General features: G+C 39.0%; 1 protein-coding gene across 1 annotated transcript in view; it reads left to right on the top strand.

Annotated features, from left to right (window-relative positions):
- DNAH8 (dynein axonemal heavy chain 8) overlaps positions 1–12,487 on the top strand; it is a 312,973-nt gene that overhangs the window by 30,112 nt on the left and 270,374 nt on the right. The window contains exons 11-12 of the mRNA XM_018039316.1: positions 4,564–4,710; positions 10,179–10,376. Coding sequence (XP_017894805.1) covers positions 4,564–4,710; positions 10,179–10,376 — 345 coding nt within the window. The remainder of the gene's footprint in view (positions 1–4,563; positions 4,711–10,178; positions 10,377–12,487) is intronic.

Raw genomic sequence — 12,487 nt, 5'->3', positions numbered from 1 at the left:
AGTCTCTCACTGTTTCCATTGCTTCCCCATCTATTTGCCATGAAATGATGGGATCAGATGCCATGATCTTAGTTTTCCGAATGTTGAATTTTAAGCCAACTTTTTCACTCTCGTCTTTCACTTTCATCAAGAGGGCTCTTTAGTTCCTCTTAGCTTTCTGCCATAAGGGTGGTGTCATATATGTGTATGAGGTTATTGATATTTCTCCTGGCAATCTTGATTCTAGCTTGTGCTTCATCCAGCCCAGCGTTTTGTGTGATGTACTCTGCATATAAGTTAAATAAGCAGGGTGACAATATATAGCCTTGATGTACTCCTTTCCCAATTTGGAACCAGTCTATTTTTCCATGTCCACTTCTAACAGTTGTTTCTTGACCTGCATACATATATCTCAGGAGATGGGTCAGGTGGTCTGGTATTTCCTTCTCTTTAAGAATTTTCAGCCAAAGGCTTTGGCGTAGTCAATAAAGCAGAAGTAGATGTTTTTCTGGAACTCTCTTGCTTTTTTGATGATCCAACGGATGTTGACAATTTGATCTCTGGTTCCTCTGCCTTTTCTAAATCCAGCTTGAACATCTGGAAGTTCACAGTTCACGTACTGTTGAAGCCTGGCTTGGAGAATTTCAAGCATTACTTTGCTAGTGTGTGAGATGCGTGCAACTGTGTGGTAGTTTGAGCATTCCTTGGCATTGCCTTTCTTTGGGATTGGAATAAAAACTGACCTTTTCCAGTCCTGTGGCCACTGCTGAGTACTATACAAACTATACACTGCTGAGTATTATAAAACTGCAAGTACTATACGAAAAAAATATCCAGATAGAACTCATGTAACTCATTGCGCTTGAGTTTTTTGTGGAAAGATTTAAAAATTGTTTCCTTTTATCATTAAAATTTTAAAAATTGTGATAAAATATACACAATGTAAAATTTACCATTTTAACTGTTTTAAAATTTGTGGTTCAGTGGCATTAAGCTCATTTACAATATTGTGTAACCATTACCACTATCAATTTCTGGAATGTTTTCATCTCCACAGACTGAGACTCTTTATCCATTAAACAGCAACTGATTCCCTGTCTCCACGCCCCTGGTCATCTCTGTTCTACTTTCTGTCTTCATGTATTTGTCTATTCTAGGTGTTTTATTTAGGTGGAGTCAGGCAGTATTTGTCCTTCAGTGCTGGTCTCTTTTTTAACATACATGTTTTCAAAGTTCATATTGTGGCATGTATTAGAATTTCATTCTTTTTTATGGCTGAGTATTATCCATTGTGTGGATATACCACATTTTGTTTATCCATTCATCTTTGGATAGACATTTGGGTTGTTAACCACTTTCTGACTATTGTGAATAATGCTGATATGAACATTGTTGTGTAATGAGCTCTTTGAGTCTCTTTATTTTGAGTGTATACTTAAAAATGGAATTGCTGGATCATATGGATATTCTATATTTAACTTTTTGCACAACCATTAAGCAGTTTTCCATAGCTGCTGTTCCATTTTACATTCTCACCAGCAATAAATGAGAGTTCCGGTTTCTTCACATACACACCAGTGCTTGTTATTTTTTCTTTTTCTTTGAGCGCCGAAGAATTGATGCTTTTGAACTGTGGTGTTGGAGAAGACTCTTGAGAGTCTTGAGAGACTGCAAGGAGATCCAACCAGTCCATTCTGAAGGAGATCAATCCTGGGATTTCTTTGGAAGGGATGATGCTAAAGCTGAAACTCCAGTACTTTGGCCACCTCATGCAAAGAGTTGACTCATTGGAAAAGACTTTGATGCTGGGAGGGATTGGGAGCAGGAGGAGAAGGGGATGACAGGGGATGAGATGGCTGGATGGCATCACGGACTTGATGGACATGAGTCTGAGTGAACTCCGGGAGTTGGTGATGGACAGGGAAGCCTGGTGTGTTGCGATTCATGGGGCCGCAAAGAGTCGGACATGACTGAGCTACTGAACTGACTGAATGCCTAGTAACAGTTGAGCTTATTTTCAAATACGTATTGGCAATTTGTATATCTTCCTTGGAGAAATAGCTTTCAAATCCCTTACTCACTTTTGAACTGAGTTTGTTCTGCTTTTGTTGAGTTGTAAGAGTTCTTTATATATTCTAGATATTAGTCCCTGGCATATATTTTTAGAAAATACATAGTTTCATTTTTTAAAAAAACTAATTTTTTCACTTTTATTTCATCTATTCTTGAGTCAGTTTGGTAAGTTTATATTTTTGAGGAATTTATTCAGTTTTTCTAAAAGTTGAAATTATTGCCATAATGTTGATAATATTATCTTATTAATCTTTACTTTATTATATAATATGTCCCCTTATTCATTAACAGTATTACTTATCTTCTTCCATTGTTTTTTAATCATTCTTGCTCGCTCAATCCTCAGATTCAAAACAACCCATACTCTTCCTGGAAGTTTAATCATTTCTGTTGTTGTTGTTATTATTTTTTGGATTCCATGTTGCCACCTAGAATTTCTCCAGTGTTAATTTTTGGAGTGGGAGGCAGAGATCATTCCCTCCAAGTTGACCTATTAGCAGGAGCCAGAACTCTTGACATAGAACTTAGCAATTTATTCTCATAATTCTTTTAATATCCTTCAGGTCACTAGATATTTACTTACTGAATTAGAAATGAAAGTTTGGTTTTCTGAATTCTAGTTTAACCCAATTTCTATCACATCTGAAATCTTTTCAGGAAACTTTTACTGTATAGTTTTGGGGAATAATTTTCAAATGGGTTGGAAGAAGCAATGGTAAGAATTATTATTCAGGACCTTATCTATCCAACATGAAGGAATTGGTTAGTAGTGAAGAAATAATATAAAGTAATTTCTATCAGATGGCATATTCCAGGAGGATAAGGATCTTATCTGTATTCCTAGCATCTCAAGGAAGTCGAGTGAAAAATTATCAGTAACCTTGAAGAGAGTAAGATTTTGTTTTAGAAATTGATATGGGGGACTATCTGTTATAGTTAGAAGTAGGTATGTGACTAGTTATAGAAACCTGAATGTTTATAGGAATCAACTGAGAAACTGGTTGAACATACGGAGTTCTGTGTCTCACTCACAGATATTCTGATTTAGTGGCTGAGGTAGACAGAATAAAGATGTCCTCATCCTAATCCCTGGAATTTGTTACATTAAATGTCAAGGGGGAACTCAGATTGTAGGGGGAATTAAGGATGGCGAGGTCATCCTGGATTATCTAAGTGGGCCCAATGTAATCACGTCGGTCCTTCTGGAGTCAAGAGGGAGATGGAAGAGTCAGAACTAAGGAGGTGACAGTATGTTAGAGATTTGACTGCACATTGGTGTCTTTGAAAAAGTTGAACATTTTTTAAAAGATGGTTTGGTTCACTTGACATGACAGTGAATTCCTACTAGAGACTGGTAACACTGTCCTCTCTTTTTGCCTGGTTGAACGGCCCAGTGGTATCCCAGTTCAGTTGCTCAGTCGTGTCCGACTCTTTGCGACCCCATGAACCGCAGCACGCCAGGCCTCCCTGTCCATCGCCAACTGCCGGAGTTTATCCAAACCCATGTCCATTGAGTCGGTGATGCAGTCCAACCATCTTATCCTCTGTCGTCCCCTTCTCCTCTTGCCCTCAATCTTTCCCAGCATCAGGGTCTTTTCAAACGAGTCAGTGTTTGCATCAGGTGGCCAAAGTACTGGAGTTTCAGCTTCAACGTCAGTCTTTCCAATGAATACCCAGGACTGATAGCCTTTAGAATGGACTGGTTGGATCTCCTTGCAGTCCAAGGGACTCTCAAGAGTCTTCTTCAACACCACAGTTCAAAAGCATCAATTCTTCTGCACTCAGCTTTCTTTATAGTCCAACTTTCACATCCGTACATGACTACTGGAAAAACCATAGCCTTGACTAAATGGACCTTTGTTGACAAAGTAATATCTCTGCTTTTGAATATGCGGTCTAGGTTGGTCATAACTTTCCTTCTAAGGAATAAGCATCTTTTAATTTCAGCTGCAATCACCATCTGCAGTGACTTTGGAGCCCCCAAAAATGAAGTCAGCCACTGTTTCCACTGTTTCTCCATCTAGTCAAATATTAGGATTTCATCTATCAAAGACTTTATGCTCTCCTTGTGGAGAAATAACAGTTGAATAATAAATTAGCACTACACAATCTTAATGTTTTTTATACCTGTATGTGAATAATGCTGATTAAAAGGTGCCAACTGAATAGATAATTGATAATAGAATTGATATATCATTTTTGACCTGAAAGTTCTAATTAGCCATGAAAATCTGACAACAAATAGTATGTGTCATACTTTGATTAGGATAAGAGTTAAGGGGAAATAATGAGAATAAAAGAAGATGAGAATATTTTGTAAAATAGAAAAAAATATATTGATTTTCACAGACCTTTCTATATGTGGGCAGAGAACTTGAATTTTTAGTGTTAGCAGCAACAGCCCTGTTGAGGGGCTGCTGTGATTAGTTCTGTGTGAGGATAGAAGTTTTGAATTTTTCACTTATGAACAAAAGGCTCACTATATATCACCTTGTTTTAAATCTCTCATAGGACTGCATTTTTCTATTCAAGGAATATCAGGCATCTTTTCATAAAACAAGGAAACAGATTTTAGAGTCTTCAGGGGAAAAATCATTTGAGGTTTCAGAAATGTACATATTTGGAAAATTTGAAGCTTTCTGCAAAAGACTGGAGAAGGTAAGCAGCCACAGTTTTCACTGACAACCATACTGTTCCAGTTATTTCATACTTCATGTAACACTGTTAAGATCTCTTATCTCACTATTGATCTGACTCGTCCAATGTTACTCATAGATTGCTGCATTTTATTATAACTTATTTTTTCATTCCTAGTTACTGTCTTCTGCCAGTCACACAAAAGCTGTTGTAGACTTTCTCTTCTCTTGAGACCTCAATTCTGTCTTCACCTATGGAGCGTGAACTCAAGTCTCTGCTCTTAAGCATTATAGCAGCCGAGAACAGGTGTGAGATGACATGTGTGCAGTACCTGGCAGAACTAGGTAGTTGTTTCATATGTGGATGTGTGGGTACCTTCTCTTTCTAGGGCAGCATGTATGGTCTAACATAGACATTATGTGTGTGCTGTCTTTGCTGGCAGATGTGGATTAGAAACTTCTGCACCTTGGATTCATTCATTGTTTAGGACTGGCTGGAGAGAAGTGAGGTTTTGCCAGGGGATGTAGGACAGCCCATCCTAGAGTCTTCTTGCAGTCAGCCTTTGGAAAGCCTACAGAGATACCATCTAGGCACCATCCTCCCCATGGCCCCACCATTCTGCAAGCTCCCTAGGTCTTGGGAGTAGTTAGGGACCTGCTCATCATTTTTGGTACATTGGTGGGGGCATTACACAAGTTGAAAGGCATTTCATAGGTATGCCAGGATGGGAAAGTATGGGTGCTGAACAGAACCAGGTTACTGAGTTGGGTCCTTCCTACATACTTCTAATGGTTCTGTTTTTATTTGTTTCTCTAGCATCTTTATTGTGATATAATTCACATACCACATAATTTATTCATTTAAAGTGTACAAGTCAATATTTTCTAATTTACTCACAGGATTGTGCAGCCATCACCACCATCTAATTTTACATTTCATTCCCACTAAAAGAAAACCTTGTGCCCATTAGCAATGATACCCCTTTCTCCCCTCTACCCAACCCTCAGTTCAGTTCAGTCGCTCAGTCATGTCCGACTCTTTGCGACCCCATGAATTGCAGCACGCCAGGCCTCCCTGTCCATCACCAACTCCCGGAGTTCACCCAGACTCACATCCATCGAGTCGGTGATGCCATCCAGCCATCTCATCCTCTGTCGTCCCCTTCTCCTCCTGCCCCCAACCCCAAGCAACTGCTAATCTACTTTCTGAAAATCTATAGATTTGCCTATTCTGGACATTCCATATAAATGGAATCATATAATATGTGCTCTTTTGTGACTGAGTTCTTTAATTTAGTATGATATTTTCAAGCCTCATCTGTATGGTAGCATTCCTTTTTGTTACAGAATAATATTCCATCATACAGGTATGTGTGCCTAGTTGCACAGTCGTGTCTAACTCTTTGCAACCTTATGGACTGTACCTCACCAGGCTCCTCTGTCCATGGGGATTCTCCAGGCAAGAATACTGGAGTGGGTTGCCATACCCTCCTCTCATATGGGTATACTATATTTTATTTGTCCATTTATTAGTTGATGGACATTTGGGTTTTTCCATTTTTGGCTATTATGAGTAACACTGCTACAAACATTTCTGTATGTGTTTTTGAGTTGTTATTTCTCTTGAGTTTATGCATAGGAATGGAATTGTTGGGTCATATAATAACTCCATGTTTACCTTTTTTGAGGAAGTACCAAACTGTTTTCCAAAGTACTTGCATCGTTTTTTATTCTCATAAGAAATGTATGAGGGTTCCAGTTTCTCTATATCATTGTAATGCTTGTTATTATCTGTCCTTTTGAATTTAGCCGTTGTAGTGGATATGAAGTGATATCACATTGTGGTTTTGATTTGCATTTCCCTGATGACTCGATGACTAATGGTGTTGAGCATCTTTTCATGAGCTTATTGTCCATTCGTATTTCTTTGGAGAAATTTCTGTTCAGATTCTTTGCACATTTTAAATTTAGTTATTTGTATTTTTATAGTTGAGTTTATAAGCATTATTTATGTATTCTGGATTTAAGTCTCTTATCAGATATGATTTTCAAATATTTTCTCTCGCTGTGGGCTATCTTTTCATTTTCTTGATTGTGTTCTTTGAAGCATGAAGTTTTAAATTTTTATCAAGTCTGATTTATCAAGTGTTTCTTTTGTTGCCTGTGCGTTTGGTGATGCATCTAGGAAATGTTGTATGAGACGGTTTTGTGAACAGTGGGAATTTCTTGAGGACAAATGTCCAATTGGAATGGTATCGGCATGGGTCAAATGAATAAATAAGTCCCATCGTCAGAACCTGTTCCACAGAGATGTTTAGTATGTCTGAAACCATTAGAATGTAAACCTGGAGGTGATTCCTAGTTACTCTTAATTTTTCCAGGAGCAAGGACCCTCGTCAACTTGGGTGCAGTTTTAGGCTTGATAGGGCTTCAGGGCTGGACCTTAATGGTTAACCCATTTGCAATAAAGATCTTTGGTGGCAGGTCTAGTGCTGGGGATCCACCTGTAAAGTAGCAGTGCAAGCATTCCTGATGCTAGAGGAGTAGGTGATAATGGCTAGCTGCTTCAGCTACTCACCCTACTCACCCCGTTCTACCTCTAGAGAAGCCTGCCTACAGTCTGAAGGATTACACCTTCATGCCACAAAGGCTCAACAGCCAGAGCCAGTGTAGTACTCTCCAGGGGCCTCACTTGAAGTGCATTCTGGCTGCTAGGTATTCCAGCTCTCCTGTGCTAAGAGTCCTTTGGCTGGTTGGCATCTCTCCCAGGTGTAATTGGTGGATATTGGTTTCCAGATTCTCGAAGATGGGGCACAATAGTTACCCTGAAATGTGGCCAGAATTTTTTTTTATAATCCTGTAGAGGCGGTTCCAACATCTGTTGGGTCATTGAAAAAGCAAGAGAGTTTCAGAAAACGATCTATTTCTGCTTTATTGTCTACGCCAAAACCTTTGACTGTGTGGATCACGACAAATTGTGAAAATTTTTAAAGAGATGGGAATACCAAACCACCTGACCTGCCTCCTGAGAAATCTGAATGCAGGTCAAGAAGCAACAGTTAAAATTGGACATGGAACAACAGACTGGTTCCAAATTGGGAAAGCAGTATGTTAAGGCTGTCTATTGTCACCCTGCTTATTTAACTTATATGCAGAGTATATCATGTGAAATGCAGGTTGGATGAAGCACAAGCTGGAATCAAGATTACCAGGAGAATTATCAATAACCTCAGATATACGGATGACAACACCCTTATGGAAGAAAGAGGAGAAAAACTAAAGAGCCTCTTGATGAAAGTGAAAGAGATGAGTGAAACAGTTGGCTTAAAACCCAACATTCAGAAAACTAAGATCATGGCATCCAGTCCCATCACTTCATGGCAAATGGGGAAGCAATGGAAACAGTGAGACTTTACTTTGGGGGGCTCCCAAATCACTGCAGATGGTGACAGCAATCATGAAATTAAAAGGAGTTTACTCTTTGGAAGAAAAGCTCTAAGCAACCAAGACAGCATGTTAAAAAGCAGAGACATTACTTTGCCAACAAAGGTCTGTCTAGTCAAGGCGATGGTTTTTCCAGTGGTCATGTATGGATATGAGAGTTGGACTGTGAAGAAAGCTGAGCGCCGAAGAATTGATGCTTTTGAACTGTGGTGTTGGAGAAGACTCTTGAGAGTCCCTTGGACTGCAAGGAGATCCAACCAGTCCATCCTAAAGGAAATCAGTCCTGAATATTCATTGAAAGATCTGATGCTGAAACTAAAACTCCAATACTTTGGCCACCTGATGTGAAGAACTGACTCATTGGAAAAGACCCTGATGCTGGGCAAGACTGAAGGTGGGAGGAGAAGGGGACAACAGAGGATGAGATGGTTGGATGACTGGATGGCATCACCGACTTGATGGACATGAGTTTGAGTAAGCTCCAAGAGTTGGTGATGGACAGGGAAGCCTGGTGTGCTGCAGTCCATGGGGTCACAAAGAGTCAGACATGACTAAGTGATTGAACTGAACTGAGAGGTGATTACTGAGCTGCCTTGGTGGACTTCCCCAACTGAGTGGGGCATGGCAGGGACCACTGTTGGACCTGCCCTGTGAGCTCTTAAATAGCTGTCAAGGAGAGACAGAAGGGAAAACTAAGCCAGATCCTGTTAGGGAAAGCTGAGATTCAGATATCTGGATGACCAACTGCCCAAGTCAAAGGACAGACAGAATTGAGCTTGGAGTTGGAGAGTCAAGACCTCAGAGTTGGGCAGAGATGTTGGGAATCTTTAAGGAATAAGTGAGGAGAATTCCAGTGTGTCAGCTTAGGGCACCTGAAAGTTACCTTTTGGTAGGTGGAGACCTGATGATGTATTGTGTGTTAGTCTGCCCTAAAGAACTGAGATGAAGTGTGTATGATATAGCCTTTGTTTCTTCCTCTTCCTGCCATGTAAATTTTGCCAAATATTGGTGTTTCCCAGAGATCTGTATTTGGTTTTCTTCTCACCCTGAACATTTGTGGGGGAGAAGAGAAGGTGTGGGAAGCTTTGAGTATCGTTCTCCAGAGCAAGAATCACAATGAGGAATCGCTGATGAAGACTGAGGAGCTGAGAGCCTGTGGACATGAAAGACTCTTTTTTTATGGTGAAGTAGGCAGTGTTGGTATGTTGAGATGGAGCCAACTGTTTCTGAAGTAATGTTCATAATGAGGATTGCCCAGCGTTCTTTTTAAAAAACAGTTTTCTTTTATTGTGCTGAAAGTCACGTAGTATAAAACATACGATTTTAACCATATTTATCTATACAGTTCACTGGCCCTAAGTATATTTACATTGCTCTACAGCTCTTATCATCATCTTTCTCCCGAATTTTTCACCTTCCTAAACTCAAACTCTGTCTCCACTAAACACTAACTCCTTGTTCCCCCTCCCCCCACAACCCCCACCTGCCAGCCCCTGAAGTCTACCAGTGTACTTTCTGACGCTGTGAATTTGACCATTTGAGATACCTCATATAAGTGGAATCAAACAGTAGTTGTCTCCCACGTGTTCTTTAAGGGTCAGAAGTGACTGCAGTCATCCTTCAGGATTGTGGGGCCTTTCTTTTACCTGAATGTGGATTTATTGCTAGTATTACATATCAGAACTGTCGGGAGTGCCAAGAAGGACAGTAATGCTTTTGAATCCAGTGAAGTGATTTTGAGGAATAAAAAGCTGAAACTGTTTAGACATCTGCAAGGGATTTTACTCCCTGCCTTTCAAGTGATCAAATTCTGAGAAAGGCTGTAAACTCTTTCCTTATGTTGAAACATCTTCTGTCTTAAATAGTCCAAGAGTAATAACGACTGGAGTAGAGATTTGTCTTCTATTTTATCTCCTCTGGTTGGGTTTATTTAAATGATTCTAGATCCTGTTTATTGTTTTTTTTTTAAAAATCATTGATTCATTAAGAGTTTATTCTGGGGAAGGGTGTTGATTTTTTAAATAAAGTAACACTTTTGTTTTTAAGATTACAGAAATGATAACTATTGTGCAAACATACTCAACCTTAAACAATTCTACCATAGAGGGAATAGACATTTTGGCAATAAAATTTAAAAATATACATCAAGGGGTTAAGAAGAAACAGTATGACATTCTGGATCCAAGAAGGACAGAATTTGACACAGATTTCTTAGATTTTATGACAAAAATCAGTGCTTTAGAGGTGAGTAATTATACGTAATTTTACTTTAGTAAAGCTGAAATGTAGTCAATAGTACTGTACTGAAATTAACATAGTTACTATTTATTACAAATTACTCTTGCGAACTGATCAAAAATACTTGCTGGTATGAATAATTTTCTAACTAGTCCACAAAATATTTTTTATCTTTTTTAAAAAATGAAAAAATGAGTTTATTCAGTAAAGGGTACCAGTAACTAACCAGAAGCCCAAAGGGCTTATTGTGGCTAGGGTTTATTTTTCATTTGCATAAAAAATTAGATTTGGTTTTTGTTGTGCCAGGGACCCATGTCGCTTTTCCAGTCTAAGAGGGAATTTGTCAGCCTTGTTCTTGGTCAAGTGTGAGAAGATTTGAGAACAGATTAGTAAGACAGATTCCTCTTCCCTTGGCACTGCACTTTATAACCACATTCTCACTATAGCTTAGAGGATGGCTCTGAAAAGGCCCTCATCTGTCTGTCAGAGCTGAAGGAACCCCAGAGGGATGAGACTGTAACATATTTCTCTGTCACTTTTTGGGCTTATATGACCTCAGTTACTATCTTCCTGAAAACTCTTAGCCCAGGTGTAGCCCCAGGTCTCCTCCTTGCTGCATAAGGTCCTGGAAACACAGGGAGGGATAGGAATTCTCCAGGCAAAAATGCTGGAGTGGGTAGCCACTCCCTTCTCCATGGGATCTTCCCAACCCAGAGATTGAACCTGGGTCTCCTGCCTTGCAGGTGAGTTCCTTACTGTCTGAGCCACCTACTAACACACTGTCTTACTGAAAACTGTTAGCCCATATGTAGCTCCAGGCCTCCTCTTTGCTGCAGAATGTCCTGGAAACACAGAGAGGGATAAGAATATACAGTGTCCACTTCCTGGGTCTTAAATCCTTGCTAAGAAGGTGAGGGAAATTATATTTTTTCCCTCGTGTTTTAAAAGACTCTTTTAAAAACCACATTATGTATATAATTTGTGCAATATATATTAAAAAGATCCTAAAATTCTAACCACACTTTTTCTTTTTGACACAGATTTCCTTACAGTTTTTGAAAGTTAGACTCTGATATGAAGATATATTTTACTTTTAGTATTTGGTTTTGGGAATTATATCATTATGACAATGGGAATTTGTCTTTTAAAAAAATTATTGTGTAAATTATTTTTATGATTCATTAATAAAGATTATATGTTATAAAGACTTTACTGTGTGGTCTTGGATACAAATTTAGCTTTCAGTAAACTTAGATGCCATAGTTTTCAGTATTTAGAAAGAGATGTCAGTGTTTTAACTTTCCTTGGTTTTCCAGTGTCTCATTAATGGGTGTGGTATATATTTGTAGACAGTACCAATATAATCAATAAGTGAAAGTAAATTTACAGAGTGCTTCAGTTCCATCAGCTGGGCACCAAGAGTTTGGAGTTCACTGCTAAGGATGGTCAGAGCCTTGGAAGAATATCTTCTGCATCTCATTCCTCATTAGCGTGACAAAGACGTTCCTGAGAGCAGTGGTATTGGACAGTGACACCTGTTCACTATGGGTGTCTATAGTGTCATTAGAGAAGGATATGGCAACCCACTCCAGTGTTCTTGCCTGGAGAATCCCATGGACAGAGGAGCCTGGGGGGCTACAGTCCATGGGGTCGCAAAGAGTCAGATACGACTGAGCATAGTGTCATTACATTGCTCTACAGACATGCTAAGAAATCCTAAATGTCCCAAAGAAATGGGCTCAGTAAGGGACTTTCACTCCTTTCATAAATTCTGTAGGTCAACATACAGTAAATAATAGCAGCAAATTCAAACTGCATATGTAATTTTAACTCTTTAATAGCCACATGTGTACAAGCAAGAAGAAATAGGTAATGTTAATTTTAATGATATACTTTATTCGACCCAACATAATAAAAATATTATCATTTTAATACATCACTAACAAAACCAAGTATGAGATATTTTATACTCTCTTTTTCGTACTAAGTCTTTAAAGTTTTGTGTGTATTTTATTTTATATTTACAGCACATCTCACTTCTAAGTAGTGACTCTCAAGTGCTCAGTGGAAGCATGTGGCCAGTGGCTACCATACTGGAGTGCAGTTCTAGATGCTTA

The sequence above is a fragment of the Capra hircus genome, chromosome 23 (assembly GCF_001704415.2).
Source record: "Capra hircus breed San Clemente chromosome 23, ASM170441v1, whole genome shotgun sequence".
NCBI classification, from domain to species: Eukaryota; Metazoa; Chordata; class Mammalia; order Artiodactyla; family Bovidae; genus Capra; species Capra hircus.
Note: the sequence above shows the minus strand (reverse complement) of the source record. Positions and strands in the feature narration are given on the sequence as shown.